The sequence below is a fragment of the Oryx dammah genome, unplaced genomic scaffold (assembly GCF_014754425.2).
Source record: "Oryx dammah isolate SB20612 unplaced genomic scaffold, SCBI_Odam_1.1 HiC_scaffold_17, whole genome shotgun sequence".
NCBI lineage: Eukaryota > Metazoa > Chordata > Mammalia > Artiodactyla > Bovidae > Oryx > Oryx dammah.
Genome location: NW_024070201.1, coordinates 26,700,823 through 26,728,448, shown reverse-complemented (window position 1 = coordinate 26,728,448; position 27,626 = coordinate 26,700,823). Strand labels below are relative to the sequence as shown.

General features: G+C 44.3%; 1 protein-coding gene, 1 long non-coding RNA gene and 1 pseudogene across 2 annotated transcripts in view; all 3 read left to right on the top strand.

Moving 5' to 3' along the window:
* LOC120876306 overlaps positions 1–1,159 on the top strand; it is an 18,244-nt gene extending 17,085 nt beyond the window's left edge. The window contains exon 4 of the long non-coding RNA XR_005724145.1: positions 1,135–1,159. This is a non-coding gene — a long non-coding RNA (uncharacterized LOC120876306). The remainder of the gene's footprint in view (positions 1–1,134) is intronic.
* A 12,974-nt stretch (positions 1,160–14,133) lies between these two features.
* On the top strand, positions 14,134–15,462 carry LOC120876100 (annotated as a pseudogene).
* Positions 15,463–24,590: 9,128 nt separating this feature from the next.
* APOA5 (apolipoprotein A5) lies at positions 24,591–27,563 on the top strand. The gene is made up of 3 exons (XM_040258079.1): positions 24,591–25,188; positions 25,317–25,422; positions 26,146–27,563. The coding sequence occupies exons 1-3, from the start codon at positions 25,140–25,142 to the stop codon at positions 27,095–27,097; spliced, it is 1,107 nt and encodes a 368-aa protein (XP_040114013.1). The 5' UTR covers positions 24,591–25,139; the 3' UTR covers positions 27,098–27,563.
* Positions 27,564–27,626: the final 63 nt, after the last annotated feature.

Here is a 27,626-nt window from a genome sequence, read left to right as displayed (position 1 = left end):
ATCTTTCTGCTTGTACTTCTCCTGGTTGTATTGTATTTCTTTAAAAAAATTTTTTATGGACTTTAAAATGTTGTTTTTACTTCACCAGAGTACAGAGTTTTAAATGTCCAACAAGTCTACAGGTTAGTATGAAATGACAGAAGTCCCTCAAGCTTATCTTCATTTTCTACTCTGCAAAAATAAATTTTGGCTCTTAGAAAACCCTGTGTTATTACTCTTGACTTTTCAGTTTTAGGTTTATTTTAGCTCCAGGTTTATGATTATCCATTAATTGTTAATGGAAATTGAGTTCCTTTGCACTTATACACATCTTGTACACACACATACTTTCTATCCCTGCTTTTCTGAAACCAAGCAGGACTCTTGTGGGGCCCTCCTGGGTTCAAACCCTTTCTTTGTCTCCTGTTTCTTGTTTGTAGGAAAAAGGATTCAGCTTTCTAGACCTTTCCTGAGTTCCAAGTTCAGTTCAGTTCAATTGCTCAGTTGTGTCTGACTCTTTGCAACCCCATGGACTGCAGCACACCATCACCAACTCCTGGAGCTAATTCAAACTCATGTCCATCGAGTTGGTGATGCCATCCAACCATCTCATCCTCTGTCATCCCCTTCTCCTCCTGCCTTCAATCTTTCCCAGCATCAGGGTCTTTTCTAGTGAGTCAGTTCTTCGCATCAGGTGGCCAAAGTATTGGAGTTTCAGCTTCAGCATCAGTCCTTCCAATGAATATTCAGGACTGATTTCCTTTAGGATGGACTGGTTTAATCTCTTTGCAGTCCAAGGGACTCCCAAGAATCTTCTCCAACACCACAGTTTAAAATAATCAATTCTTTGGTGCTCAGTTTTCTTTATAATCCAAATCTCACATTCATACATGACTACTGGAAAAACCATAGCTTTGACTAGGAGGATCTTTGTTGGCAAAGTAATGTCTCAGCTTTTTAATATGCTTTAATATGCTGATCATATATGGATGTGAGAATTGGACTGTGAAGAAGGCTGAGCACCGAAGAATTGATGCTTTTGAACTGTGGTGTTGGAGAACACTCTTGAGAGTCCCTTGGACTGCAAGGAGATCAAACCAGTCCATTCTGAAGGAGATCAACCTTGGGATTTCTTTGGAAGGAATGATGCTAAAGCTGAAACTCCAGTACTTTGGCCACCTCATGCGAAGAGTTGACTCATTGGAAAAGACTCTGATGCTGGGAGGGATTGGAGGCAGGAGGAGAAGGGGATGACAGAGGATGAGATGGCTGGATGGCGTCACTGACTCGATGGACGTGAGTCTGAGTGAACTCCGGGAGTTGGTGATGGACAGGGAGGCCTGGCATGCTGCGATTCCTGGGGTTGCAAAGAGTCGGACACGACTGAGCGACTGAAATGAACTGAACTGAACTGAATATGCTGGTCATAGCTTTTCTTCCAAGGAGCAAGCGTCTTTTAATTTCATGGCTGTAGTCACCATCTGTAGTGATTTTGGAGCCCAAGAAAATAAAGTCTCTTACTGTTTCCATTGTTTCCCCATCTATTTGCCATGAAGTGATGGGACCAGATGCCATGATCTTAGTTTTCTGAATGTTGAGTTTTAACCCAACATTTTCACTCTCCTCTTTCACTTTCATCAAGAGGCTCATTACTTCTTCTTCATTTTCTGCCATAAGGGTGGTGTCATCTGCATATTTGAGGTTATTGATATTTCTCCTGGCAATCTTGATTCCAGCTTGCGCTTCATCCAGCCCAGCATTTCTCATAATGTACTCTGCACAAAAGTGAAATAAGCAGGGTGACAATATACAGCCTTGATGTATTCCTTTCCCTATTTGTAACCAGTCTGTTGTTCCATGTCCAGTTCTAACTGTTGCTTCCTGACCTGCATATAGGTTTCTCAAGAGGCAGGTCAGGTGGTCTGGTATTCCTATCTTGCCAGGAGCTGCCATGGGAGATCCCACCCATGACAGGGTCATGTAGAAGAGAACAGTTAAGCAGGGTTTCAGAACTCAAGGGGCTCCCTAAGCTTTCTCGAGCATCTACCCCAAAACCAGAATCTGTCTGTTTTACTGTTTCATGACTTTCCCCAACTCCTCTGACATTAACAGGGGGCTAACCCTGACCACCTTTCTCTGGAGAAAATCAACTTAGGGCTATAGCTAATAAGTCTCCTGGACATGAGAGTAATATTTCAAATCAAACCCCCTCTGTTAACATTCTAGCTGAATTGGCAGGTTATCCAGACTCTTGCAGCTATGCATACAATTATTTACAGCCTCCCAACTGTGAGAAGCACAGAAAGCCTAAAACATAGAGCCTTTGAAAGAGTTAAAAGTTATTAGAGTAGTGCTATTGCTGATGTAGGGTTTCATTACTGGGCCAATGCTTGTTGCTAAGTTCCCATATCTCTTATCCACTGTGCACCTGGGAATGCATTAGTTAACATAGTGAGAATGCTAGAAAACAAGTGTAGCCTTGAATTTAACCATATCAGACTTTTGAGCTAATTGATTCTCTCTTGTAACTCACTGCACCTTTGCTCTGTGAAAAATGTAACTCTGTTTGGCATTTTCTGAGGCTGACATAGATTAGAAATATAAAGAAAAAACACTTTGAGGGAAAATAAGTTTTCTGGTTGAGCAGCCTTTATCAAAAGAGGGTCATAAAATGTTCACAGGCCTCCAAGGCCAGAAGATACTGTACACAACATCTTTTGTGGAAAAGGTATGCAGAAAAATTATGGTTTCGATAAGGGCAAAACTGCTGGAATGTTTGGGCTGACTCTGTATGACCTTGCATCTTTCATTTCCCTCTTTGTACAAAAAAGTATATAAGTATCGTTTAAAAATAAAGCTATGGATCTTGCTCATCAAAGCAGCTTGATCTCCTCGTGTCAGTCATTTTCCTCCTCTTACTCTCTCTTTCAGGCTAGTTCCCATCTGGAGTACAGAGATCTGCTGTGTCTACTTATTTGCCTGGGTTTCTAAGGCCTGAACAGGAAGGTGCCCTGCGCCTTCAGTCCCTTGGGAGACCGGGACGGCACCTGTGGCCTCCGTGAACAGGGCAAACTTCTTGTCTTGAAGTTTTATTGGTTCTCTATGTAAACCAAGGAATATCAGCCTCTTTCTCTCCTCTATTTTCTTATCTACAACATTCTTATCTATCTCTCTCTCTCTAAATCAATCGCAATCGCCGACGCCGTTTCTCCCTTGGGTTTCCCTGGATCCTGCGGGGGCTGGACCCCGGCACTATCTCTTGAAGAATTTTCCACAGTTTGTTGTGATCCACACAGTCAAAGGCTTTGGCATAGTCGATGAAGCAGAAATAGATGTTTTTCTGTAACTCTCTTGCTTTTTTGAAACTCCAACAGATATTGGCAATTTGACCTCTGATTACTCTGCTTTTCTAAATCTAGCTTGAACATCTGGAAGTTCACGTACTGTTGAAGCCTGGCTTGGATAATTTTGAGCATTACTTTACTAGCATGTGAGATGTGTGCAATTGTGTGGTAGTTTGAACATCCTTCCACACAATTTTGAACATCCTTTGGCATGGTCTTTTTTGGGGATTGGAATGAAAATTGACCTTTTCCAGTCCTGTGGCCACTGCTGAGTTTTCCAAATTTGCTGGCATATTGAGTGCAGCACTTTCACAGCATCATCTTTTAGGATTTGAAATAGCTCAACTGGAATTCCATCACCTCCACTAGCTTTGTTCGTAGTGATGCTTCCTAAGGCCCACTTGACTTCCCATTCCAGGATGTCTGGCTCTAGGTGAGTGGTCACACCATCATGATTATCTGGGTCATGAAGATCTTTTTTGTACAGTTCTTCTGTGTATTGTTGCCACCTCTTCTTTATATCTTCTGCTTCTGTTAGGTCCATGCCATTTCTGTCCTTTACTGTGTCCATCTTTGCATGAAATGTTCCCTTGGTATCTCTAATTTTCTGGAAGACAACTCTAGTCTTTCCCATTCTATTTTTTCCCTCTATTTCTTTGCACTGATCATGGAGGAAGGCTTTCTTATTTCTCCTTGCTATTCTCTGGAAATCTGCATTCAAATGGGTATATCTTTCCTTTCCTCCTTTGCCTTCAGCTTTTCTTCTCAGCTATTTGTTAAGGCCTCCACAGACAACCATTTTGCCTTTTTGAATTTCTTTTTCTTGGGGATGGTCTTGAACACTGCCTCCTGTACAATGTCATGAACCTCCATCCACAGTTCTTCAGGCACTCTGTCTATCAGATCTAATTCCTTGAATCTGTTTGTCATTTCCACTGTATAGTCATAAGGGATTTGATTTAGGTCATATCGGAATGGTCTAGTGGTTTTCCCTACTTTCTTCTATTTAAGTCTGAATTTTGCAATAAGGAGTTCATGATCTGAGTCACAGTCAGCTCCCAGGTGGAGGATGGTAACTTCAGGCTGAGCATGAGATTCCTGGAACACTGCCCTTGTTACCCTACCACCAACCAATCAGAAGAAAATCACACACCCCGCAACCCCTAACCCTTATTTTGCTTTTAAAAGCTTGTCCCCAAAAGCATTGGGGATTTTGAGGTTTCTGAACATGAGTCACACATTCTCTTAGCCTGGCTCTTGTGATAAATCTTCCTCTTCTCCAGACTCCAACGTTTCCATTTGTTTGGCCTCCCTGTGTGTCAGGCATAGGAACTTGCATCCCATAACATCTTCTTTTTCTCTTTGTGGTCATGCTCTGGTGTGGGTCTGTTTGCAATTACTGCACTAGGCATGAGAGTACTCAATGGGCCCTTTCAGTCTAGCAACTCGTTTCCTTCGGTTCAGAGAAAATTTCCTGAGTAACTTCTTTGATAGTTTACCTTATTTTGTCTCTTACTGGAACTCTTATTGTCTGAAAGTTACAGCTCCAGGATTGGTTCTCTTACATTCTAAAATTTCATCTTTACCAACTTTCTTTATGTTGTAATCCTCCTATTGTGTTTTGGCTTGTTTATTTTGATTTATTTTATTTCTGTAATTTTTTAAATATCCAAGAGCTGTTTTTTCCCCCTGACCATCCATGTTAATATTTAAAGAAAAACTTTATTCTGGTTTTATGGTTAAAATATCTCTTCTTACATCTGTCTGCGTTTTTCCTTTTTTATTTTCTTCTCCCTGTAAAGACTAATTTTCTGTACATTGCTGTTTTCTATTTTTTATTTTGGCCCATATTTTTCATATGAGAGACTCTCTTTAGATGTATTATGATTCTTGATGGTCTGCTTGTAAGTGGGAAACTCTTACAGAGCTCATAGGACATACTACCAAGCTCTAAAGTAAAACAGTCTGGTATTGGCATATGAAGAGGCAAACAAATAGAACAGAATGATGAGTCCAGAAGTAGGTCCAAGAACAAATGGAAATTTAGTATGTGAGAAACATTAGATCTTGATTAATGGGGAGACAGTATTGAAACAACTAAATAGCTATTTGGGAAAAGATAAAGTTGGATTCATTCCTCATACCATACACTCCAAAGCCTGAAAGATAAATGAGATGAATAAACTTCAAATGCATGAGAGATACATACAAGTACATACAAGTACTAAAGAGAAAATATAGGTGATTCACTATATAACTTGAGAGTAGTGACACACTAATTATGACTTTAAATCCAAAAGCAGTGAATGAAAAGATTAATTTCACTATACAAAAATAAAAATATTTTGCAGGACAAAAGATCATATTCCTACCAATAAGCAAAGTTAAAAGACACATGATAAACTAAAAGAAACTATTTATGTGTATTGTAGCTTAAAGCAAATTAATGCATAAGAGAAAAGGAATAAAACAATCTTTTAAAAGAAAGATCTTGCAATTAAAAAATTGAATTAGAAATATCTATTGAAGTCATCAATTTTTTCATATATCTCATATCTTTCATTAACTGCAAGAGCCTACAAGCAAAGACAACCCAATGGCAATGAGCACACTATGCTAAGCACTGGAACCTGGTTCATAAACACCATTTTTCACTAAAACAAACCAAGTCCCCTTGCAGAAATGGCTGATCCAGATCTGGGGCAAACCAAGGAAAAGGTGAGCTTGGGAAGTCTAGTTGCATCAGAAATCAAGGAAGCATTCAAAGTGTCAACCTGACTGGCTAAAGAATGCTCAGGTAGCTGGTAAACATTATTTCTGGGTGTGTCTGTAGGACTGTCTCTGAAAGAGACTAGCATTTGACCTGGTGGAGTAAATAAAGATTTCCCTCCCCAGTGTGGGTAGGCATCATCCAGTCTTTTTTTTTAAAAAATACTTATGCATTTATTTGACTGCACTGAGTCTTAGTTGTAGCACTCAGGATCTTTGATCTTAGTTGCAGCATGTAGGATCTAATTCCCTGACCAGGAATCAAACCAGGTCTCCCCCATTAGGAGCACAGAGTCTTAGCCACTGAACCACCAGAGAAGACTCCACATCCAATCACTAAAGGGTATGAATAAAACAAAACAGCAGAGGAAGGGCAAATTCCATCTCTCTGCTTGAGCTGGAACTTTCACCTTCTCCAGCTCTTGTCCACTGGAGCTCCTGGCCTTTGGACTCTGACTGGGGATTAACACAATCAGCACCCCCACCCTACCTCCTTTTCTTGGGATTTTGAGTTCATCCCAGGGCTTATACCTTTGGCTCCCTTGGTTCTTGGGCCTTTGAGCTTAGACCAGCTTTCCTGGATCTCCAGTTTACAGATAGCAGATTGTGGGATTTCTCAGCATCCCTGATAATAAATCTCTTTAGATATTGATCCTGTCTCTCTAAAGAACTCTGACTTATAGGCGGGATGTGTTAAAAGAACACAGGAGTAGCTTGAAAGGGCTCACACTAGCCAAATTTCTAAGAAGAGATTGAGCATCAAATGTGGCTATACTGTATTGTAATGACTGTGAATTGTCACAAAAATTGAAAAAGAAAATAATTCCCTGAGTCCAAAATGACAACCAAAAGATAAAGATAAAATTTAATTTACCACCATTGAGGAGAATATTTAAACATTTCCTTTGGGCTTTCCTTGTGGCTCAGCTGGTAAAGAATCTGCCTGCACTGTGGGAGGCCTGGGTTCAATTCCTTGGTTGGGAAGATCCCCTGGAGAAAGGAAAAGCTACCCACTCCAGTATTCTGGCCTGGAGAAGTCCATGGACTATGGGCTGCGAAAAGAGTCGAACATGACTGAGTGACTTTCACTTTCTTCTATAAATTGATCAAAGGAAATCATTAAGCATTTACCCTGATGTTCAGGAAGAACTGTAGTTCACCCCTATTGATAAGGGAGAGCTTTTCTTTATAGAATGTCAGCTAACACATGTAGAAGAAATGACAGAAAGTCACCATTGTGCAGCACCTCCAATGAAATAATCATTTCAAAGAAAGATCTTGAATGTATGCTAATTCATCAGGTTGCCAAGGAACAAGAATGCCAAGGGATCATATGTTAATTACAAAGGAAAATAGCATGTCTTCACAACTAAGAGAACTCCTAGTCACCATCTTGACAAGTGATGAAACTCAGGTTCACTAACAGTGGGACGCCTGGACACTGCCTTTCTCCTGACGTGATATAATGTGAAGTTCCTGCCTTCTCTTTAGCACATTCTTGTCAGAAACACTTTAAACATAGCCTGAACATAACTGAGTCTTTAGTTGAATTCCAATTGATGGGAAATACAGAAGACAGGGAAACAAGGTTAATGACACTACGAAGAAACCATCAGACGGTTTAAGAATGTGGGACATTCTACAAGACAACTGGCTTGGTCTTTTCAAATAGTCAACGTCATTTTTTTAAAATATGGGAATAATTTAGTGAAGACTAAAGAGTAGTGACAACCAGGGGCAATGCATGAAGCTTGACTGAATCTTCTTTTTTAATTTAATTTTTGTTTTACATTAGAGTATAGTTGATTTGCCTTGGTTCATGGACCTGACATTCCAGGTTCCTATGAAATATTGCTCTTGACAGCATCAGACCTTGCTTCTATCACCAGTCGCATCCACAGCTGGGTATTGTTTTTGCTTTGGCTCTGTCCCTTCATTCTTTCTGGAGTTACTTCTCCACTGATCTCCAGTAGCATATTGGGCACCTACTGACCTGGGGAGTTCCTCTTTCAGTATCCTATCATATTGCCTTTTCATACTGTTCATGGGGTTCTCAAGGCAAGAATACTGAAGTGGTTTGCCATTCTCTTCTCCAGTGGACCACATTCTGTCAGACCTCTCCACCATGACCCGCCTGTCTTGGGTGGCCCCAATGGCATGGCTTAGTTTCATTGAGTTAGACAAGGCTGTGGTCCATGTGATCAGATTGGCTAGTTTTCTGTGATTGTGGTTTCAGTGTGTTTGCCCTCTGATGCCTCTCGCAACACCTACCATCTTACTTGGGTTTCTCTTGCCTTGGATGTGGGGTATCTCTTCATGGCTGCTCCAGCAAAGCGCAGCCGCTGCTCCAGCAAAGCGCAGCCGCTGCTCCTTACCTTGGAGGAGGGGTATCTCCTCACAGCTGCCCCTCCTGACCTGGAACGTGGAGTAGCTCCTCTCGGCCCTCCTGCACCCATGCAGCTACCGCTCCTTGGACATGGGAGATCAGTCCTGGGATTTCTTTGGAAGGATTGATGCTAAAGCTGAAACTCCAATACTTTGGCTACCTGATGCGGAGAGCTGACTCATTGTAAAAGACCCTGATGCTGGGAGGGATTGGGGGCAGGAGGAGAAGGGGACCACAGAGGATGAGATGGCTGGATGGCATCACCGACTTGATGGACGTGAGTCTGAATGAACTCTGGGAGTTGGTGATGGACAGGGAGGCCTGGCGTGCTGCAATACATGGGGTCGCAAAGAGTTGGACACAACTGAGCGACTGAACTGAACTGAACTGAACTGAATAGTTGATTTACAATATTGTGTTGATGTTGATGTACAATATTGTGTTTATGTTGATGTACAATATTGTGCTTCAGATATACAGCAAACTAATTCAGTTATATGTATACATTTATCCGTGCTTTTTCAGATTTTTCCCCCATGTACATTATTACAGAATATCAAGTAGAATTCCCTGTTGACAGTAGGTCCTTGTTGATACCTATTTTATATATAGTAGGTATGTGTATGTTAATCCCCAAACCCTAATTTATCCCTCCCCCCACCTTGATTGGATCTTGATTGAGAAGATAATAAAGCAATAATAAAAAGCTTATTAAATGAAAAATGGGAAAATTTGAGCATAAACTGTATATAAATTTTCTTAGGTAAGAAAGATAAGAGTATCATGGCTTTGTAGAGGAGTGTCCTTAATTTTTAGAATATGCAAGCTGAAGTTGTTTAGGGAAAAAGCACATGCTACCTGCAACTTCCAAAGGGTGAAGCATACATATAAAATATGTATATATAGACAGGAAGTCAAGATGGCAAAATGTTAACAATTACTGGGCCTAGATGGAGAGTATTAGGGTGATCATTGTACTGTTCTTTTAATTTTTCTATATGTTAGAAAAATTTCATGGTAAATTAGAAGAAACAAATGAAGCTGATTGATATGAAGCCTTGAGTCCATGGGTCAGTTTATAGTGTTTCATCTTGACCACAAAACCCCTCCAAAGTATGTCTTTAGGCCTATTAATATTTTCTTGGCTCAGTCTAATTACACGGGGAGAATGTTCCAGTCTCCTTTCTGTTTAGCTTTAGCCAAACAGGCCAACATTTTGGCCAAAAGGAAGGATAGTGTGTGGAGAGAGGAATCTTATAACTCAATATATAAAGTTTTACTTAAATCCTCTGTTTTTAGATATACAAATCCTGGCCACAAGAATATCTCGTTTTCCCCAGGCCAGAGAACTGCTGTTTCACTCTTTCCAGAGAATAAACCTCTGGCTTCCTGCTGCTTTGGGGGAAGGACAGTAACCCAGCTGAAAAGAATCTGTGGCTGCTAATAACTGAGCTTTCAGGAGTTTAGTGATACAGATCTGGGGGTTTCCTGGACTTTCTCCACTGCTGCCTCAAAATCCATCTTCTCAGGTGTGTTCAGTTATTATCATCTATCTACAGGTCTTCCAGCTCCTCAAATTCCTTTTGTCTCTAATTCTCTTTGTGGGTTTATGCATTTTTTTTTTTAAAGTACACTTCTGTGACATTTTATTGGGATTTGAGAAAAGAGCAGAGACTAATGCATATAATCAATCCATCAGCCTTTACTGGAAGTCAATCTGATGTTCTTTAGCCTCTTTTTCCCATATGCTAGTATGAAAGTTATCTCTTCTTTGTGTTCTTTAATGGGTTGTCCTTGAAATTTTAATCTTCCTGTTTGACTTAACAAAGTCTAAAGATAATCAATATTCTTATCTTTTTTCTGAATAATGCAAAGACTGCAGAAAGCTTTCACTTTGACCTCTCCTTTCTCGCTTTCCACACTACTTTGGTCTAATATTTTCTTTGTTGTTTCCAACAGCTCCTGTCAAGCAGTCCCTTCATCTATAACATTTATTGAGGCTCCCTGCCATGTGGCAAGAGGTGTTCTGAGCACTGGAAATACAACAGTGAATAAAGCAGACAAAACTACCCATAAAAATGTTTAAAAATTTTTTTAATATATTTACTTACTTATTTGACTGCACCAGGTCTTAGTTGCAGCATGTGGGATCTAGTTCCCTGACCAGGAATCAAACCTGGGCCTCCTGCATTGAGAACATAGAATGTTAGCCACTGAGCCACCACGGAAGTCCCATAAAAATGTTTTATGTTTTGCCATACACAATACGATATTGTAAAGTAAAAAAAAAAAAATGTTTTATGTTCAGTTCAGTTCAGTTTATTTGCTCAGTCGTGTCCGACTCTTTGCGACCCCATGAATCGCGGCACGCCAGGCCTCCCTGTCCATCACCATCTCCCGGAGTTCACTCAGACTCACGTCCATGGAGTCAGTGATGCCATCCAGCCATCTCATCCTCTGTGGTCCCCTTCTCCTCCTGCCCTCAATCCCTCCCAGCATCAGAGTCTTTTCCAATGAGTCAACTCTTCGCATGAGGTAGCCAAAGTATTGGAGCTTCAGCTTTAGCATCATTCCTTCCAAAGAAATCCCAGGGTTGATCTCCTTCAGAATGGACTGGTTGGATCTCCTTGCAGTCCAAGGGACTCTCAAGAGTCTTCTCCAACACCACAGTTCAAAAGCATCAATTCTTTGGCGCTCAGCCTTCTTCACAGTCCAACTCTCACATCCATACATGACCACAGGAAAAACCATAGCCTTGACTAGACGGACCTTAGTCAGCAAAGTAATGTCTCTGCTTTTGAATATACTATCTAGGTTGGTCATAACTTTTCTTCCAAGGAGTCAGCATCTTTTAATTTCATGGCTGCAGTCACCATCTGCAGTGATTTTGGAGCCCCAAAAAATAAAGTCTGACACTGTTAGGTTGAACTATATGAAATTTCTAATATTTTGCCAATTTTTAGTTATAAAAGCTCATCTTAAGTTGATTAAATATATGTATATTTAAATATATATATACATATTTATATAAATACATGTAAAATCACTAATGCTTTTTTAGTTTACCTAAACAGTTATTAATTTCATTGTTTATTGCTTCCATGTTACCTGTATCCCATTTTTCTCTGGGTCTGTTTCCATTTCAGATCCTGAGTAGTTCTTTTTAAAAACATTTTTATTTGTTTATGGCTATTGTGGGTCTTCATTGCTGCAGGAGCTTTTCTCTAGTTGCGGTGCAGTGGTTTCTCATTGCGGTGGCTTCTCTTTCTGTGGAGTACAGACTTTAGGGCAAGTGGGCTTCAGGAGCTGCAGCACGTGGGCTCAGAAGTTGTAGCTCTTGGGCTCTAGAGCAGAGGCTCAGTAGTTGTGGCATATGGCTTAGTTGCTCTGCGGCATGTGGGATCTTGCCAGATCAGGGATCAAACCCATGTCTCCTGAATTGGCAGGCAGATTCTTTACACTGAGCCACCAGGGAAATCCCTGAGTAGTTCTCTGAATGAAGATCTGTAAGTGATAAAAGTCGTTCTCTGAAATTAACCTGTTACCCTTGAATAACAGTTTACTTGAGTATGATTCTTAGTTGGCCATTCATTTACCTCAGTCCTTTGAAAATATATTGCTGATAAGCCAGCTGAGAGTCTAATAATTTTCATTTGTAGATAATTAGTCTTTTCTCTTTGGCTGGTTTTAAGATATTTTGTCTTTGATGTTCTGCAGATTCACTATAATGTGTCTTGATTCGTATTTGTTTTAATTTAATTTTAATCTTACACAAGGCTCAGGATGCTCCTTATATATGATGACTCAGCTCACAACTTTCTTCAGTTTTCAAAATTTCTTAGTCATCATCTTTTGAATATTGCCTGTTCTGAAGTGTCTCTGTTATCTCTGCAGAAATCCTAGTAGGAATATATTGGGCCTTCAAACTCTGTTCTTTATGCCTCTTAATATTTATTTATTTTTATTTTATTTATTTTTGGCTGCTCTGGGTCTTGGTTGCTGCGCTCAGGCTTGCTCTAGGTGCAGAGAGTAGGGACCACTCTCTCGTGGTGGTGTCTGGGCTTCTCAATGTAATGGCTTCTCTTGCTATAGAGCATGGGCTCCGGGGTATGCAGGCTTCAGTTGTAGTGATTCATGGGCTCCAGAGCACAGGCTCAGTACTTGTGGCATACGGACTTAGTTGCCCCACAGCATGTGGGATCTCTCCAGACCAGGGATCGAACCAGTATCCCCTGCATTGCAAAGTGGATTCTTATCCACTGTACCACCAAGGAAGTCCAAGAACAAGGTACCTTTTCATCTTTATACATTAAATTTTTTTTTCTCTACTTCCAGGTTATGTTGTCAATTATTGAACTAGAGAAAAAAAAAAACAAAGACAGATGGCTAACTCTCTTCCAAAAGTGCAGCTGTCTGTGAAACCCAGCTAGCCCTGGTGGCTCAGACAGTAAAGAATCTGCCTGCAATATGGGAGGCCTGGGTTCAGTCCCTGGGTTGGGAGGATCCCCTGGAGAAGGGAATGGCAACCCACTCCGGTATCTTGCCTGGAGAATTCCATGGACCGAGGAGCCTGTCAGGGTGCAGTTCATGGGGTCGCAAAGGGTCGGACACAACTGAGTGACTAAGCGCACACACTATGCAACAGCAAAACAGTGAAGACAAGGAAGCTTAAACAAGTTTTGTGGAAATAATCTGGTTCAAGACACTTCATAGTGTTATCTGACTCTCCTTGTTGTATTATTAAAATATCTGGTTGCCCCACTATTTGATGATGTTAAATTTGATCACTTGTTTAAGATAACCCACTAGATTTTTCCACCACAAAAGTAAAGTTTAGTGATTGATACGTAATCTGTGGGGAAGGCATGTATGCGACCCTTTCCTCAATAATGCTTCATTTAATGGTTTTAGCATTTATTGATGAACCTTGCTTGAATCAAATATTCCCTGAGGGTTGCAAAATAGCAATTTAGAAAAATTACAGCATTCTATTCACATGTATTAGCTGTTTTCTTCTATAAGAAAGAGCTTTTAGGGTATTGGGTTTTGAATCCAAAGACCTGAACAAAAACGTTTAACCTGAATCTAATGATGAGGAAATTAGTTAAATTCATATCATCTTCTCTGGGCTCTTCAAAAGAAGTCAGTGTCTGGGCTGGTGAATAATATTCTTAAGGGACATAACAACCTGAGGAAGTGTGTTGGATCCTGAATTTTAAAAAAAGACAGAGAGAAAACAGCTATAAAAGCCATTTTGAGAGAACAGGGGAAAACTTGAATATATGGTGTACATGAGATGATATTGAAGAATTATGTTACCCTTCGTAGGTGTGATAGTGGTATTCTGTTTATGTCCAGTGTCCTTATTCTTAGGAGATGTATGTTGAAGTATTTAGGGTGAAGTGTCACTCCATATACAATTATTTAAAATGGTTCATAGGGACTTCCCTGGTGGTCCAGTGGTTAAGATTTTACATTTCAATGCAGGGGATGTTGGTTCAATCCCTGGTGAGGGAGCTAAAATCCCATATGCCTTGCAGGCAAAAAAATCAAAACATAAAACAGAAGCAATATTGTATCAAATTCAATAAAGACTTTAAAAGTGGTTTATATATTTTAAAAAACTTAAAAATATTGAAATGGGAGACAGCGGGAGCTTTTCCACCATGGCCACTAGGCCAATCTCTGTCCAAGTGGAACCAGGATGCCACATGGGGGGCCTTGATGAGAAGGTTAGTAAACCACTGCTGTGGGAACGAACTCTCCAGGCAAGGCCAGTAGTCAACATCCACATGCCAAAGGATAGAGTCACTGGTCAGCACCAAGGCTGTGGTTTTGTGGAATTCTTAAGTGAGGAAGATGCTGACTCAGCCATAAACATCATGAACATGATCAAACTCTATGGGAAGCCAATACAGGTGGGCTCACAGCAAAAACTTGGATGTGGGGGCCAACATTTTCATTGGGAACCTGGACCCAGAGACCCATGACAAGTTGCTTCATGATACTTTAAGTGCCTATGGGTTCATCTTGCAAACTCCCAGGATTATGTGGGACCCTGACACAGGCAACTCCAAAGGTTATGCCTTTATTAGTTCAGTTTCATTTGATGCTTTGGATGCGGCGATTGAGCCATGAATGGGCAGTACCTCTATAGCCTCCCCATCACTGCGGGAGGACACAGAAGGACTCCAGGGGCGAGTGCCAGGGCTCAGCAGCTGAATGACTTGTGGCAGCACAGAACCACTCTCCCAGGCTGACCACCCTCATCAGCTGTTTGCTGATGCACCCCCTCCACCCTCTGTGCCCAATCCTGTGGTATCATCTTTGGGGTCTGGGCTTCCTCCTCCATGCACGTCTCCTTCTGGCTCCATCCCACCCCCAGTACCACCTCCTGGGACCCTTCCACTTAGGATACCCCCAGCCATGCCCCCACCACCTATGCCTCCTGGGGCTGGAGGACATGGCCCCCCATCACCGGGAACCCCAGGGGCTGGACATCCTGGACACGGACACTCACATCCTCACCGATGGGTGGGAAGCTCCATCTAGAGATGTCCCAGATGCAGCTGGCCCACCATAGCCCTCATGGCTTGGTTCAGCCCCATGCTGGGCCCCCTGTCTCTGGTGGGCAGCCATCACCCCAACCACCATCTGGGATGCCTCATCCTGGACATCTTCCCATGAGCATGCCCCACTCCCGCCAAGGGCCTCTGTTTGGCTCTACCATGGGTCTCCCAGGTCCTATGCCTCCACATGGTATGCATGGACCTCCTCTACTGATGCCCCCTCATGGATGGATACACTGGCCCTCCCTGACCTCCACCCTACGGCTACCAGCGGGGACCGTTCCCTCCACCCAGACCCACTTTCTGGCCTTGAGTTCCCCCTCGAGGCCCACTTCGAGGCCTTCTCCCTCTGTATGTCTGTTTACTTCCTTGGACCAATCAGAGTTGCTATAGTACTGAGGGGCTAAGGCACTGATCCCTTGCAGGCCTTTCTTTTGTAAGTGTACTTTTTTTCATAAGAGGTTTTATTTATTTATTTATTTCTATGTTGGCCCTATGTGTTTTGCAAATACCCAGAGAAAATAAAAGAAAATAAAATGGTTCCACACACATATGTGCACACCTAACATGTACACATATACAAATACCTCCAACCGACCCAAACATTTAAAAAACTAAAACTATAAAATATCATCAAACAGGGAGGCATGGGTGTGTGTCTTTCATCTACCTACTGTATTATTCTAGGTTTGGCCAGAAAAACAGAAGCCATTCAGTTTTTCAAGTGTAAAAGACTATATTGTAGAAAATTAAAGGTTGATAAAACTGTTGGAAGGGCTGAAGGAATGACCATCTCAATTAGTTCTAGAAGGAGTGATTCTCAAAAACTCGCCTGTAAGTGGCTACAAATGGGAAAATAAAAGTTGCTCAGTTGTGTCCAACTCTTTGTGATCCCATGGACTGAATTCTTTAGGCCAGAATACTGGAGTGGGTAGCTTTTCTCTTATCCAAGGGATCTTCCCAACCCAGAGATCAAACCCAGGTATCCTGCATTGCAGGTGGATTCATTACCAGCTGAACCTCAAGGGAAGCCCAAGTATACTGGAGTGGGTAGCCTATCCCTTCTCCAGTGGATACTCCCGATCCAGGAATCAAACTGGGGTCTTCTGCATTGCAGGTGGATTCTTTACCAACTGAGCTATCAGTGAAGCCCCTACAAATGGGAAGCTCACCTAACTATCTTAGTTTGCAAAGCCAATGAGAGTGATTCTTAAGAAAATCACCCAGGGGGCTATCCTGGTGGTCCAGTGGTTAAGAATCTGTCTGCCAATGTAGAAAACATGGGATCAATCCCTGTTCTGGGAACTAAGATCCCACATGCCTCAAGCCTGTGTGTCACAAATACTGAGCTTGGGCACCTTGGAACCCATAATCTGCAACAAGAGAGGCCACTGCCATGGGAAACCCGAGCGCCAGAACTAGAGAGCAGCCTCCACTCGCTGCTACTAGAGAAAGCCTGTGCACAGCAACAAAGCGCCCATGAGCTGCGACAAAGACTCAGCACAGCTATAAATAAACACATAAAAATTAACAAAAAAGAAGAAAAAGTCGCCTGGAAGCTGCTTTAAGCACCAAGTCTGGCTGTGTATCTGCCTGCAACAACCAATGAAGAATAATGGTCTCTACCCTTGCATCTTACACTGGTAACTCTTATCTAGGCCCACAGAGAGAAGGGAACTCTGGGAAATGTGGTTCCAGGTGTCTCCTCTGCACCACAGAAAGGACCTTGGAAATGGTGGTGATGATGATGATTCAGACAATCAAGTGCATACTTTATAGCTTCAGTCAGTTCAGTCGCTCCATTGTGTCTGACTCTTTGTCACCCCATTGACTACAGCATGCCAGGCTTTCCTGTCCATCACCAACTCCCAGAGCTTGCTCAGACTCATTTCCATTGAGTTGGTGATGCCATCAAACCATTTCATCCTCTGTCATCCCCTTCTCCTCCTGCCTTCAATCTTTCCCAGCATCAGGGTCTTTTTCAATGAATCAGTTCTTCACATCAGGTGGCCAAAGTATTGGAGCTTCAGCTTCAGCATCAGTCCTTTCAGGGAATATTCAGGACTGATCTTGTTTAGGACGGACTGGTTGGATCTCCCTGCAGTCCATGGGACTCTCAAGAGTCTTCTCCAACACCACAGTTCAAAAGCATTAATTCTTTGGTGCTCAGCTTTCTTTATGGCCCAACTCTCACATCCATACATGGCTCCTGGAAAAACCATAGCTTTGACTAAATGGACCTTTGTCAGCAAAGTAATGTCTTAGCTTTTTAATATGTTATCTAGGTTGGTCATAGCTTTTCTTCCAAGGAGCAAACATCTTTTGCTTTCTTTCATGGCTGCAGTCACCATCTGTAGTGATTTTGGAGTCCAAGAAGATAGTCTCTCATTGTTTCCATTGTTTCCTCATCTATTTGCCATGAAGTAATGGGACCAGATGCCATGATCTTCGTTTTCTGAATGTTGAGTTTTAAGCCAACTTTTTCACTCTCCTCTTTGACTTTCATCAAGAGGCTCATTAGTTCTTCTTTGCCCACAACAGTGGTGTCATCTGCATATCTGATGTTATTGATATTTCTCCTGGCAATCTTGATTCCAGCTTCTGCTTCATCCAGCTAGACATTTCGCATGATGTACTCTGCATAGAAGTGAAATAAGCAGGGTGACAATATACACCCTTGATGTACAGTTCAGTTTAGTTCAGTTCAGTCACTCAGTCACATCCGACTCTTTGCGACCCCATGAACTGCAGCACGCCAGGCCTCCCAGTCCGTCACCATCTCCCGGAGTTCACTCAAACTCATGTCCATCGAGTTGGTGATGCCATGCAGCCATCTCATCTTCTGTCGTCCCCTTCTCCTCCTGCCCCAATCCCTCCCAGCATCAGGGTCTTTTCCAATGAGTCAACTCTTCGCATGAGGTGGCCAAAGTATTGGAGTTTCAGCTTTGGTATCAGTCCTTCCAATGAACACCCAGGACTGATCTCCTTCAGAATGGACTGGTTGGATCTCCTTGCAGTCCAAGGGACTCTCAAGAGTCTTCTCCAACACTACAGTTCAAAAGTATCAATTCTTTGGTGCTCAGCTTTCTTCACAGTCCAACTCTCACATCCATACATGACCACTGGAAAAACCATAGCCTTGACTAGACGGACCTTTGTTGGCAAAGTAAAGTCTGCTTTTTAATATGCTCCCTAGGTTGGTCATAACTTTCCTTCCAAGGAGTAAGCATCTTTTAATTCCATGGCTGCAATCACCATCTGCAGTGATTTTGGAGCCCCCCAAAATAAAGTCTGACACTGTTTCCACTGTTTCCCCGTCTATTTCCCATGAAGTGATGGGACCAGATGCCATGATCTTGGTTTTCTGAATGTTGAGCTTTAAGCCAACTTTTTCACTTTCCTCTTTCACTTTCATCAAGAGGCTTTTTAGTTCCTCTTCACTTTCTGCCATAAGGGTGGTGTCATCTGCATATCTGAGGTTATTGATATTTCTCCTGGCAATCTGGATTCCAGCCTGTGCTTCCAGCCCAGCATTTCTCATGATGTGCTCTGCATATAAGTTAAATAAGCATGGTGACAATATACAGCCTTGACATACTCCTTTTCCTATTTGGAACCAGTCTGTTGTTCCATGTCCAGTTCTAACTGTTGCTTCCTGATCTGCATACAGGTTTCTCAAGAGGCAGGTGAGGTGGTCTGGTATTCCCATCTCTTTCAGAATTTTCCACAGTTTATTGTGATCCACACAGTCAAAGTCTTTGGCATAGTCAATAAAGCAGAAATAGATGTTTTTCTGGAACTCTCTTGCTTTTTCGATGATCCAGCAGATGTTGGCAATTTGATCTCTGGTTCCTCCGCCTTATCTAAATCCAGCTTGAACATCTGGAAGTTCATGGTTCACATATTGCTGAAGCCTGGCTTGGAGAATTTTGAGCATTACTTTACTAGTGTGCGAGGTGAGTGCAATTGTGCGGTAGTTGGAGCATTCTTTGGCATTGCCTTTCTTTGGGATTGGAATGAAAACTGACCTTTCCCAGTTGTGTGGCCACTGCTGAGTTTTCCAAATTTGCTGGCATATTGAGTGCAGCACTTTCACAGCATCATCTTTCAGGATTTGAAATAGCTCAACTGGAATTCCATCACCTCCACTAGGTTTGTTCATAGTGATGCTTTCTAAGGCCCACTTGACTCCCATTCCAGGATGTCAGCTCTAGATGAGTGATCACACCATCGTGATTATCCAGGTCATGAAGATCTTTTTTATACAGTTCTTCTGTGTATTATTGCCACCTCTTCTTAATACCTTCTGCTTCTGTTAGATCCACACCATTTCTGTCCTTTATCGAGCCCATCTTTGCATGAAATATTCCCTTGGTATCTCTAATTTTCTTGAAGAGATCTCTAGTCTTTCCCATTCTGTTATTTTCCTCTATTTCTTTGCATTGATTGCTGAGGAAGGCTTTCTTATCTCTCCTTGCTATTCTTTGGAACTCTGCATTCCGATGCTTATATCTTTCCTTTTCTCCTTTGCTTTTCACTTCTCTTCTTTTCACACTTTTCACAGCTATTCCTAAGGCCTCCTCAGACAGCCATTTTGCTTTTTTGCATTTTTTTTCCATGGGGATGGTCTTGATCCCTGTCTCCTGTACAATGTCACGAACCTCATTCCATAGTTCATCAGGCACTCTATCTATTTCTCACTTTCACTGTATAATCATAAGGGATTTGATTTAGGTCATACCTGAATGGTCTAGCGGTTTTCCCTACTTTCTTCAATTCGAGTCTGAATTTGGTAATAAGGAGTTCATGATCTGAGCCACAGTCAGCTCCTGGTCTTGTTTTTGCTGACTGTATAGAGCTTCTTCATCTTTGGCTGCAAAGAATATAATCAATCTGATTTTGGTGTTGACCATCTGGTGATGTCCATGTGTAGAGTCTTCTCTTGTGTTGTTGGAAGAGGGTGTTTGCTATGACCAGTGCGTTCTCTTGGCAAAACTCTATTAGCCTTTGCCCTGCTTCATTCCGTACTCCAAGGCCAAATTTGCCTGTTACCCAAGGTGTTTTTTGACCTCCTACTTTTGCATTCCAGTCCCCTATAATGAAAAGGACATCTTTTTGGGGTGTTAGTTCTAAAAGGTCTTGTAGGTCTTCATAGAACTGTTCAACTTCAGCTTCTTCAGCATTACTGGTTGGGGCATAGACTTGGATTACCGTGATATTGAATGGTTTGCCTTGGAAATGAACAGAGATCATTCTGTTTTTGAGATTGCATCCAAGTACTGCATTTAGGACTCTTTTGTTGACCATGATGGCTACTCCATTTCTTCTAAGGGATTACTGCCCACAGTAGTAGATATAATGGTCATCTGAGTTAAATTCACCCATTCCAGTCCATCTTAGTTCAGTGATTCCTAGAATGTCGACGTTCACTCTTGCCATCTCCTGTTTGACAACTTCCAATTTGTCTTGATTCATGGACCTAACATTCCAGGTTCCTATGCAATATTGCTCTTTACAGCATTAGACCTTGCTTCTATCACTAGTCACATCCACAACTGGGTATTATTTTTGCTTTGGCTCCATCCCTTCATTCTTTCTGGAGTTACTTCTCCACTGATCTCTAGTAGCATATTTGTCACTTTCTGACTTGGGGAGTTCCTCTTTCAATATCCTATCATTTTGCCTTTTCATACTGTTCATGGGGTTCTCAAGGCAAGAACACTGAAGTGGTTTGCCATTCCCTTCTCCAGTGGACCACATTCAATTTTGAACCAGTCTGTTGTTCCATGTCTGGTTCTAACTGTTTCTTTTTGACCTGCATACAGATTTCTCAGGAGGCAGGAAAGATGGTCTGGTATTACCATCTCTTTAAGAATTTTCCACAGTTCATTGTGATCCACAGTCAAAGGCTTTGGTGTAGTGAATGAAGCAGAAGTAGATGTTTTTCTGGAATTGTCTTGCTTTTTCTATGATCCAGTGGATTGTGGCAATTTGATCTCTGGTTCCTCTGCCTTTTCTAAATCCAGTGAAATCTGGAAGTTCATGGTTCACATACTGTTGAAGCCTAGCTTGGAGAATTTTCAATATTACTTTGCTAGTGTGTGAGATGAGTGCAATTGTGTGGTAGTTTGAACATTCTTTGGCATTGTCTTTCTTTGGGATTGGAATGAAAACTGAACTTTCCAGTCCTGTGGCCACTGCTGAGTTTTCCAAATTTGCTGGCATATTGAGTGCAGCATTTTTACAGCATTATCTTTTAGGATTCGAAGTAGCTCAGCTGGAATTTCATCAGGATCTTTCTTGTATAGTTCTTTTGTGTATTCTTGCCACCTTTTATAGCATAGCCTCAGCAAAAAGCATTAGAGTACCAGAAAGGATTTTTTAAGAATATTGTGGTAATTGACACATACACAATACCATATGTAAAACAGATATCTAATAAAAGCCTAGTGTATAGCACAAGGAACTCTACTCAATACTCTGTGATGACCTATATGGGAATAAAAGCAAAAGAAGAGTGGTATATGTGTGTTCCTTTCTCCCTCCCCCAGTCCCTGATAACCTCTGATCTACTTTCTGTCTCTGAGTTTGGCTATTCTAGGTACCATGTGTAAGTGGAATTACATAAGATTTGTCCTTTTATCTGGCTTGTTTCACTTAGCATAGTGTTGTCAAGATCCATCCATTTTTTGTAGCATGTACCAGAATTCATTCCCTTTTAAGGCTGAATAATATTCCCTTGTATACATGTATATAGCATATTTTGTTTAACCGTTCATGTTCATCTGTTGAATGGACACAAGTTAAGCAGTCATCTACCTACTTGCCCAGGAACCTGGGAAACATCTGGATTCCTTCCTCTCCACCTCTTTCATGCAACCAGTCAGCAGGTACTGTCAGTTCGCTACCTCAGTTCCTTCAAATATATTATCTCCTACCAAGCCTCACTGCCATGCCTGAGTTCAGAGAGTTCATCATCTCTCAGGTCACTCAAAACAGCCTCTAAACAGTCTCTTCGCCTTCTGTCCTCCAGCCTTCCAGAGTGATCTTTCCATCACGTAACCTACAGTGACCGCTTGCACAAGGCCCTTCTTAACCAGCTCCTGGTCTCTTTACCCTTTCTGCCCCATCCCATGTTGTCCTGAGCTATCAGAGATAAACACCTGGGTTCCAATTCTGGCTGCACCTTTTACTGGGTGATGATGGACACTCATTTAATATCCCTAAACCTTAGCTCCTTAATCAATTGAATAAATGAATTCAATCACTCAGTTTTATGTATTATGTGATATATCAACCATAAGAGGAGGACATAGAGATGAATTAGACAAAGTCCCTGTACTCAGAGAAATCCCATATATGTCAACAAATCATTGCACTGCAGGACAGTAAGTGCTGTACTCCAGGAATATACAAAATGTTCCATGGTTAGTGTGGAATCGTCCGTCTCCAGAGATGGGTGAGGGCAGAAGAGGGCATTTAGAGTGATATTGGAGCTGTGCAGCAGAGCCTACTCTTGTCCTCCTGGAAGCATTTTTCTCTTCTTCCTGAATAATACAACTCTTTCCCAGCTGGAAATACAGCCGTCCAGAATAAAGACTACATTTCCCATTCTCCTTTTCAGCTAAGTATACCCACGTGACTATGTTCTGACCAATGGGATGTCATTAAAAGTGGTAAGAACAATTTCTGGGATGTGTCTTTAAAGGGAGGGAACATGTCCTTCCTGCTGGCTGGGAGGTAGATTTGATGGCTGGAGCTGAAGCAGCTGAAACTTGGACATGAGCTTTTGTTGAAGATGATAATGCAACAAGACAGAAGGAGGCTTAGTTGGCTTATGTTTTACATGAGAGACAAATAGAAATCCATTTTGTTTAAACTATTCATTTTCTCCTTTTTTTTTTTGTCGTTTGCAGCTGAGCCTAATCTTAACTAATATAAACTAACACTGAAAGAAATGAATGTAAGTTCACCAAGGGATATTTCAAACAGAAGGAATGGTAGGTGCAAATGCTTAGTGTCCTGAAAGAGGTGGCATGCTCAGGGAATGCCAAAGGTTTGTGTGGCAGAAGAAAAGGCTGGAAGTGGGCTGGGAACAGCCACAGCAGAGTAGACTGAATAGGTAGGATTGTGGCAGGGAGACCTGCCGGGGGCTACGAATGCGGTCCAGGTGAGAGGTGAGTGGGGCAGTGATGCTACCAGTGGTGGAAATGGAGGAGAGGAGATCAAGTCAAGATACATTTACAGGGCTTCCCTGGGGGCTCAGTGGTAAAGAACCAGTCTGCCAATGCAGTAGACATGGGTTTGAACCCTGGTCTGAGATGATCCCAAACGCTATGGAGCAGCTAAAGCTTGTGCACCCCATCAAGAGAAACCACCGCAATGAGAAGCTCATGCACCACAACTAGAGAGTAGCCCCTGCTTGCTGAAACCAGGGAAAAGCCTGCACACAGCAACAAAGACCCAGCACAACCATAAACAGATTTTTTTTTTAAGATACATTTAGAAGCAAAAGTCAGGAGTGTATGAATGTATGTGTTTAAGTACATGGAGTGGGCATTCACCAGAGGAAGACTGGGCTTTTTGGCTTCTCTTCCTCAGGGGCTGTGTAGGTAGGGTTCAGCCTTTCCCCACAGGGAGAATCCTTTTCTTGCTCCCACTCTTTGGGCCCAGTGTCCCCTGGCCCAGATGCCTCTCACTATGTCTAACTCCCCCAGCTTGTTTTAGGATTATTTCATAAAGCAGGAGGTGGGTGGGTCTTCAAGCCTACTGATGCTGGCTCTTCCCAGGCTGTCTGAGTAGATCCCGGTAGAGCTGTCAATGGCTGCTCAGTTTCAGGCTGGCAGCTAGACACTGTCCCTGTCTGTCTGGGGACACAGTGCTTCTGGGCAGTTGAGTAAGAGCAGGGCCCTCAGCAACAAACAGGCTTGTCTCTATCGGTGGGCCAGCCAGCAGGTCTGCAGGAAGGTTGGAGGTCGAGGGTTTAGGGGGAACTTGCATGAATTCAGGCCCACACCTTGTAAAACTTTCCAGGAAGCATTTTTCTACTGGGAAAGCACCCAGATACTAGGGCACTTATTAAACCCCTGCTGCTGCTGCTAAGTTGCTTTAGTTGTGTCCAACTCTGTGTGACCCCACAGACGGCAGCCCACCAGGCTCCTCTGTCCCTGGGATTCTCCAGCCAAGAATACTGGAGTGGGTTGCCATTTCCTTCTCCGATGCATGAAAGTGAAAAGTGAAAGTTAAGTCACTCAGTCGTGTCCGACTCTTTGAGACCCCAAGGACTGTAGCCTACAAGGCTCCTCGGTCCATGCGACTTTCCAGGCAAGAGTCCTGGAGTGGGTTGCCATTGCCTTCTCCTCTTAACCACTTAGGTGCCAGAAAAAGGAGGTAACCTCATCTTAACCTCTTAACCTGCTAGGTGCCAGAAAAGGGAGGTAAGCATGGGGAGGCAGCTGAGGTCATCCCTCTTTGAACCTCCACGTGGTATTTACTCAGAATGATTGTTGCCAGAGGCCCAGGCCCTGGACTATAAAGCGGAATGTCTGCTCTCTGTGCCCAGAACTGAGCAGGTGAGCAGCCAGGGCAGAGAGATGTGGGTCGGCTTCCTAAGGGAGGAGATTGAGCAGAGCTGGGGGTGGGGACTAAGAACTAAGGACCTCCTCTTGGAGCACTGTGGCAGAATTTCTTCTTCCCTCCACCCCAACCTCAGTTTTCCCAACAGTGAAATGGGGGCAGGAATAAGTGAGCAGGGGAATGGGGGCAAAAGTGGCTGACAGAGCCGCTCCTGGGGCCTGGCGGCAGTGGATAGGAGGGAAATTTTACTAAGCAGTTTGAGCTCCACACTCCATATGATCTGATGAGATGAAAAAGGAGCATCCCACTCCATCCCAGGAAGATATCCCTTCCCTTGCAGCCACGTTCAACTAGGTCAGTCCTTTTGAGCCCTGACAGCTTGTGTTCCCTACACCCCAGCGAAGGGTTAACAGATTTGGGGGCAGGGCCCCCTGGGGCAAGTCCCCTGGGAAGTGTCCCTTCTTTGCCTCTTCAGTTGCATCAGGCCTTCACTCACGTCTCTTCTCAGAGAACATCATGGCAAGCGTGGCTGCAGTTCTGACCTGGGCTCTGGCCCTCCTCTCACGTGAGTCTCCAACACTGACTTCTCCGTGGAGGTGTGGGTGGACTGTTCTCCCTGGAGGTGTGGGTGGACTGAGGGGTTCCTCCACTCTGAGGGAGGAAACCCAGCCCCTGTTCACCCCTTCTTCACAGTGCTTTCAGCCACAGAGGCACGGAAAGGCTTCTGGGACTACTTCAGCCAGAGCAGCGGGGACAAAGGCAAGGTGGAGCAGCAGCAGAAGCTGGCACGAGAGGCCCCGTGAGTGGCCAGGGCAAGGGGTGCAGGAGAAGGGAGAAGACACCAGAGGGTGGGATGGCTGCTGCTGCCCGGTTTCTCAACCTCCCAGTACTCCCTGGGAAGAGAACAGGCCTGCTGAGCCGCTTCAGTCATCTCCGACTCTTTGCGACCCTATGGACCGTAGCCCACCCGGCTCTTCTGTCCATGGGATTCTCCAGGAGAGGGTTGCATGCCCTGCGCTAGGGGATCTTCCCCACCCAGGGATCGAACCCGTGTATTTTACATCTCCTACAGGGGCAGGCGGGTTCTTTGCCACTAGCGCCACCTGGGAAGAGAACAGAGCGGTGCTAGTTCTGCCGGCTATCCTGGAGGTCCTGGGCTGTTTGGCACCCTCTGCCGGTAGCCCCCTCTGATTTCTCTGTATCTGCTGCCTTCATGTCCTCTGGAACGTTGGACCAGGGAGCAGGGGAAGGGACTCCCGGTTGCAGCTTCCAGAACGAAAGGAATATGTGAGAGTCCAGGTGCCTCTGTGCACAAGCAATTGAGCAGTGTTGACCTGGACGTGTGCTGTCCAGATCATTGTTGATCTTTGCCACATTTGTAATTCCTGCCTTAGGAGTCGCCGTTGGCTTGGGACCACCGCCCTGCATTCCTGGTTTCCCCAGAGATCAGTGAGTGACGTCTTTGGAGCAGAGGTGAGTGGGCTAGCAGACTGATGGCTCGATTGTCTGTCCCCTCCCCCAGGAGCCTGAAAGACAGACTTGAGCCAGACCTCAGCGATATGGACAAGTTCCTGGAAAAGCTGGGCCCTCTGAACGCGCAGGGGAGGGAGCCTCCCGGGCTCCCACGCGATCCGGTAGGCATGTGGCAGCAGCTGCAGGAGGAGCTGGAGGAGGTGCGGGCGCGTCTGGAGCCCTACATGGCGGAGGTGCACGAGCGCGTGGGCTGGAACCTGGAGGGGCTGCGGCGGCAGCTGCAGCCCTACACGGTGGAGCTGATGGAGCAGGTGGCCCTGCGCGTGCACGAGCTGCAGGAGCAGTTGCGCGTGGTCGGAGAGGGCACCAAGGCCCAGTTGCTGGGGGGCGTGGACGAGGCGCGGGGCCTGCTGCAGGAGCTGCAGAACCGCGTGGCGCACCACACCGGCCGCGTCAAGGCTCTCTTCCACCCCTACGCCGAGCGCCTGGTGTCCGGCATCGGGCACCACGTGCAGGAGCTGCACCGCAGCGTGGCGCCGCACGCCATCGCCAGCCCCGCGCGCCTCAGCCGCTGCGTGCAGATGCTCTCCCGCAAGCTCACGCTCAAGGCCAAGGCCCTGCACGAGCGCATCCAGCAGAACCTAGACCAGCTGCGCGAGGAGCTCAGCGTCTTTGCTGGTGCCCGCGCTGACGATGCGGAGGAAGCGGCTCAACCGGATCCCCAGGTGCTGTCCCAGGAGGTGCGCCAACGACTCCAGGCTTTCCGCCAGGACACCTTCCGGCAGATTGCCGCCTTCACTCACGCCATTGACCGAGAGACTGAGCAGGTCCAGCAGCAGCTGGCGCCGCCTCCGCCAGGCCACAGTGCCTTTGCCCCGGAGCTCCTCCAAGCCGACAGAGGCAAGGCCCGGAGCGAGCTGCAGGCCCGCTTCGACGACCTGTGGGAAGACATCAACTACAGCCTTCGCGACCATAGTCCAGGCCATCGGGGAGAGCCCTGAGTGTCTACTTGTCCACGCTCTCTGGGGAGCCCGCGATCTGAGCCTCTAACAAGGTGCTATGTGCCTGTCAGAGGCCAGTCGGGCAGAGGGTGGAGGGTCCTGCACAAGATAGCTGAGGCCAACCAAAGGGCTGTCATCCTAGGCCTCGGGGCCTCCTGCAATTCCCCCATCCGGATGCATTACATTCATTTGCAAATCCGGCTTCCCGTGCTCATTTGGGAATCCTCCTGAGTTGCTCCATTCTGGGGTCTCAAGAGAGGGCAGAAAAGAGATACTCTGTGTAGGAGCTCATGACCTGTAAGCCTGTTGCCATGGTGCTGGAGGCCTGTGTCCCTTTATCCCAGGGTCTGGTTCTGATCACTTCTGGCCACCTGGTGGCCACGACTACAGCTGGTCCACAGAGAGGAGCTCTTTTCTCCCCAGCATTGTCATGACAGCTTCTGCTGGAGAAAGAGAAGGTGATAAGGGGAACCTGTGATGGGGTGTGTGTGTGTGTGTGTGTGTGTGTGTGTGTGTGTGTGTGTGTGTG

What these genes read in the sequence shown, in the direction of transcription:
- APOA5 (XM_040258079.1), top strand. Translation starts at nt 25,140, where the DNA reads ATGGCAAGCGTGGCTGCAGTTCTGACCTGGGCTCTGGCCCTCCTCTCA. An exon ending in GGCTCTGGCCCTCCTCTCAC is followed by an intron (nt 25,189 to 25,316) that starts GTGAGTCTCCAA and finishes CCTTCTTCACAG; the next exon opens with TGCTTTCAGCCACAGAGGCA. An exon ending in AAGCTGGCACGAGAGGCCCC is followed by an intron (nt 25,423 to 26,145) that starts GTGAGTGGCCAG and finishes CCCCTCCCCCAG; the next exon opens with GAGCCTGAAAGACAGACTTG.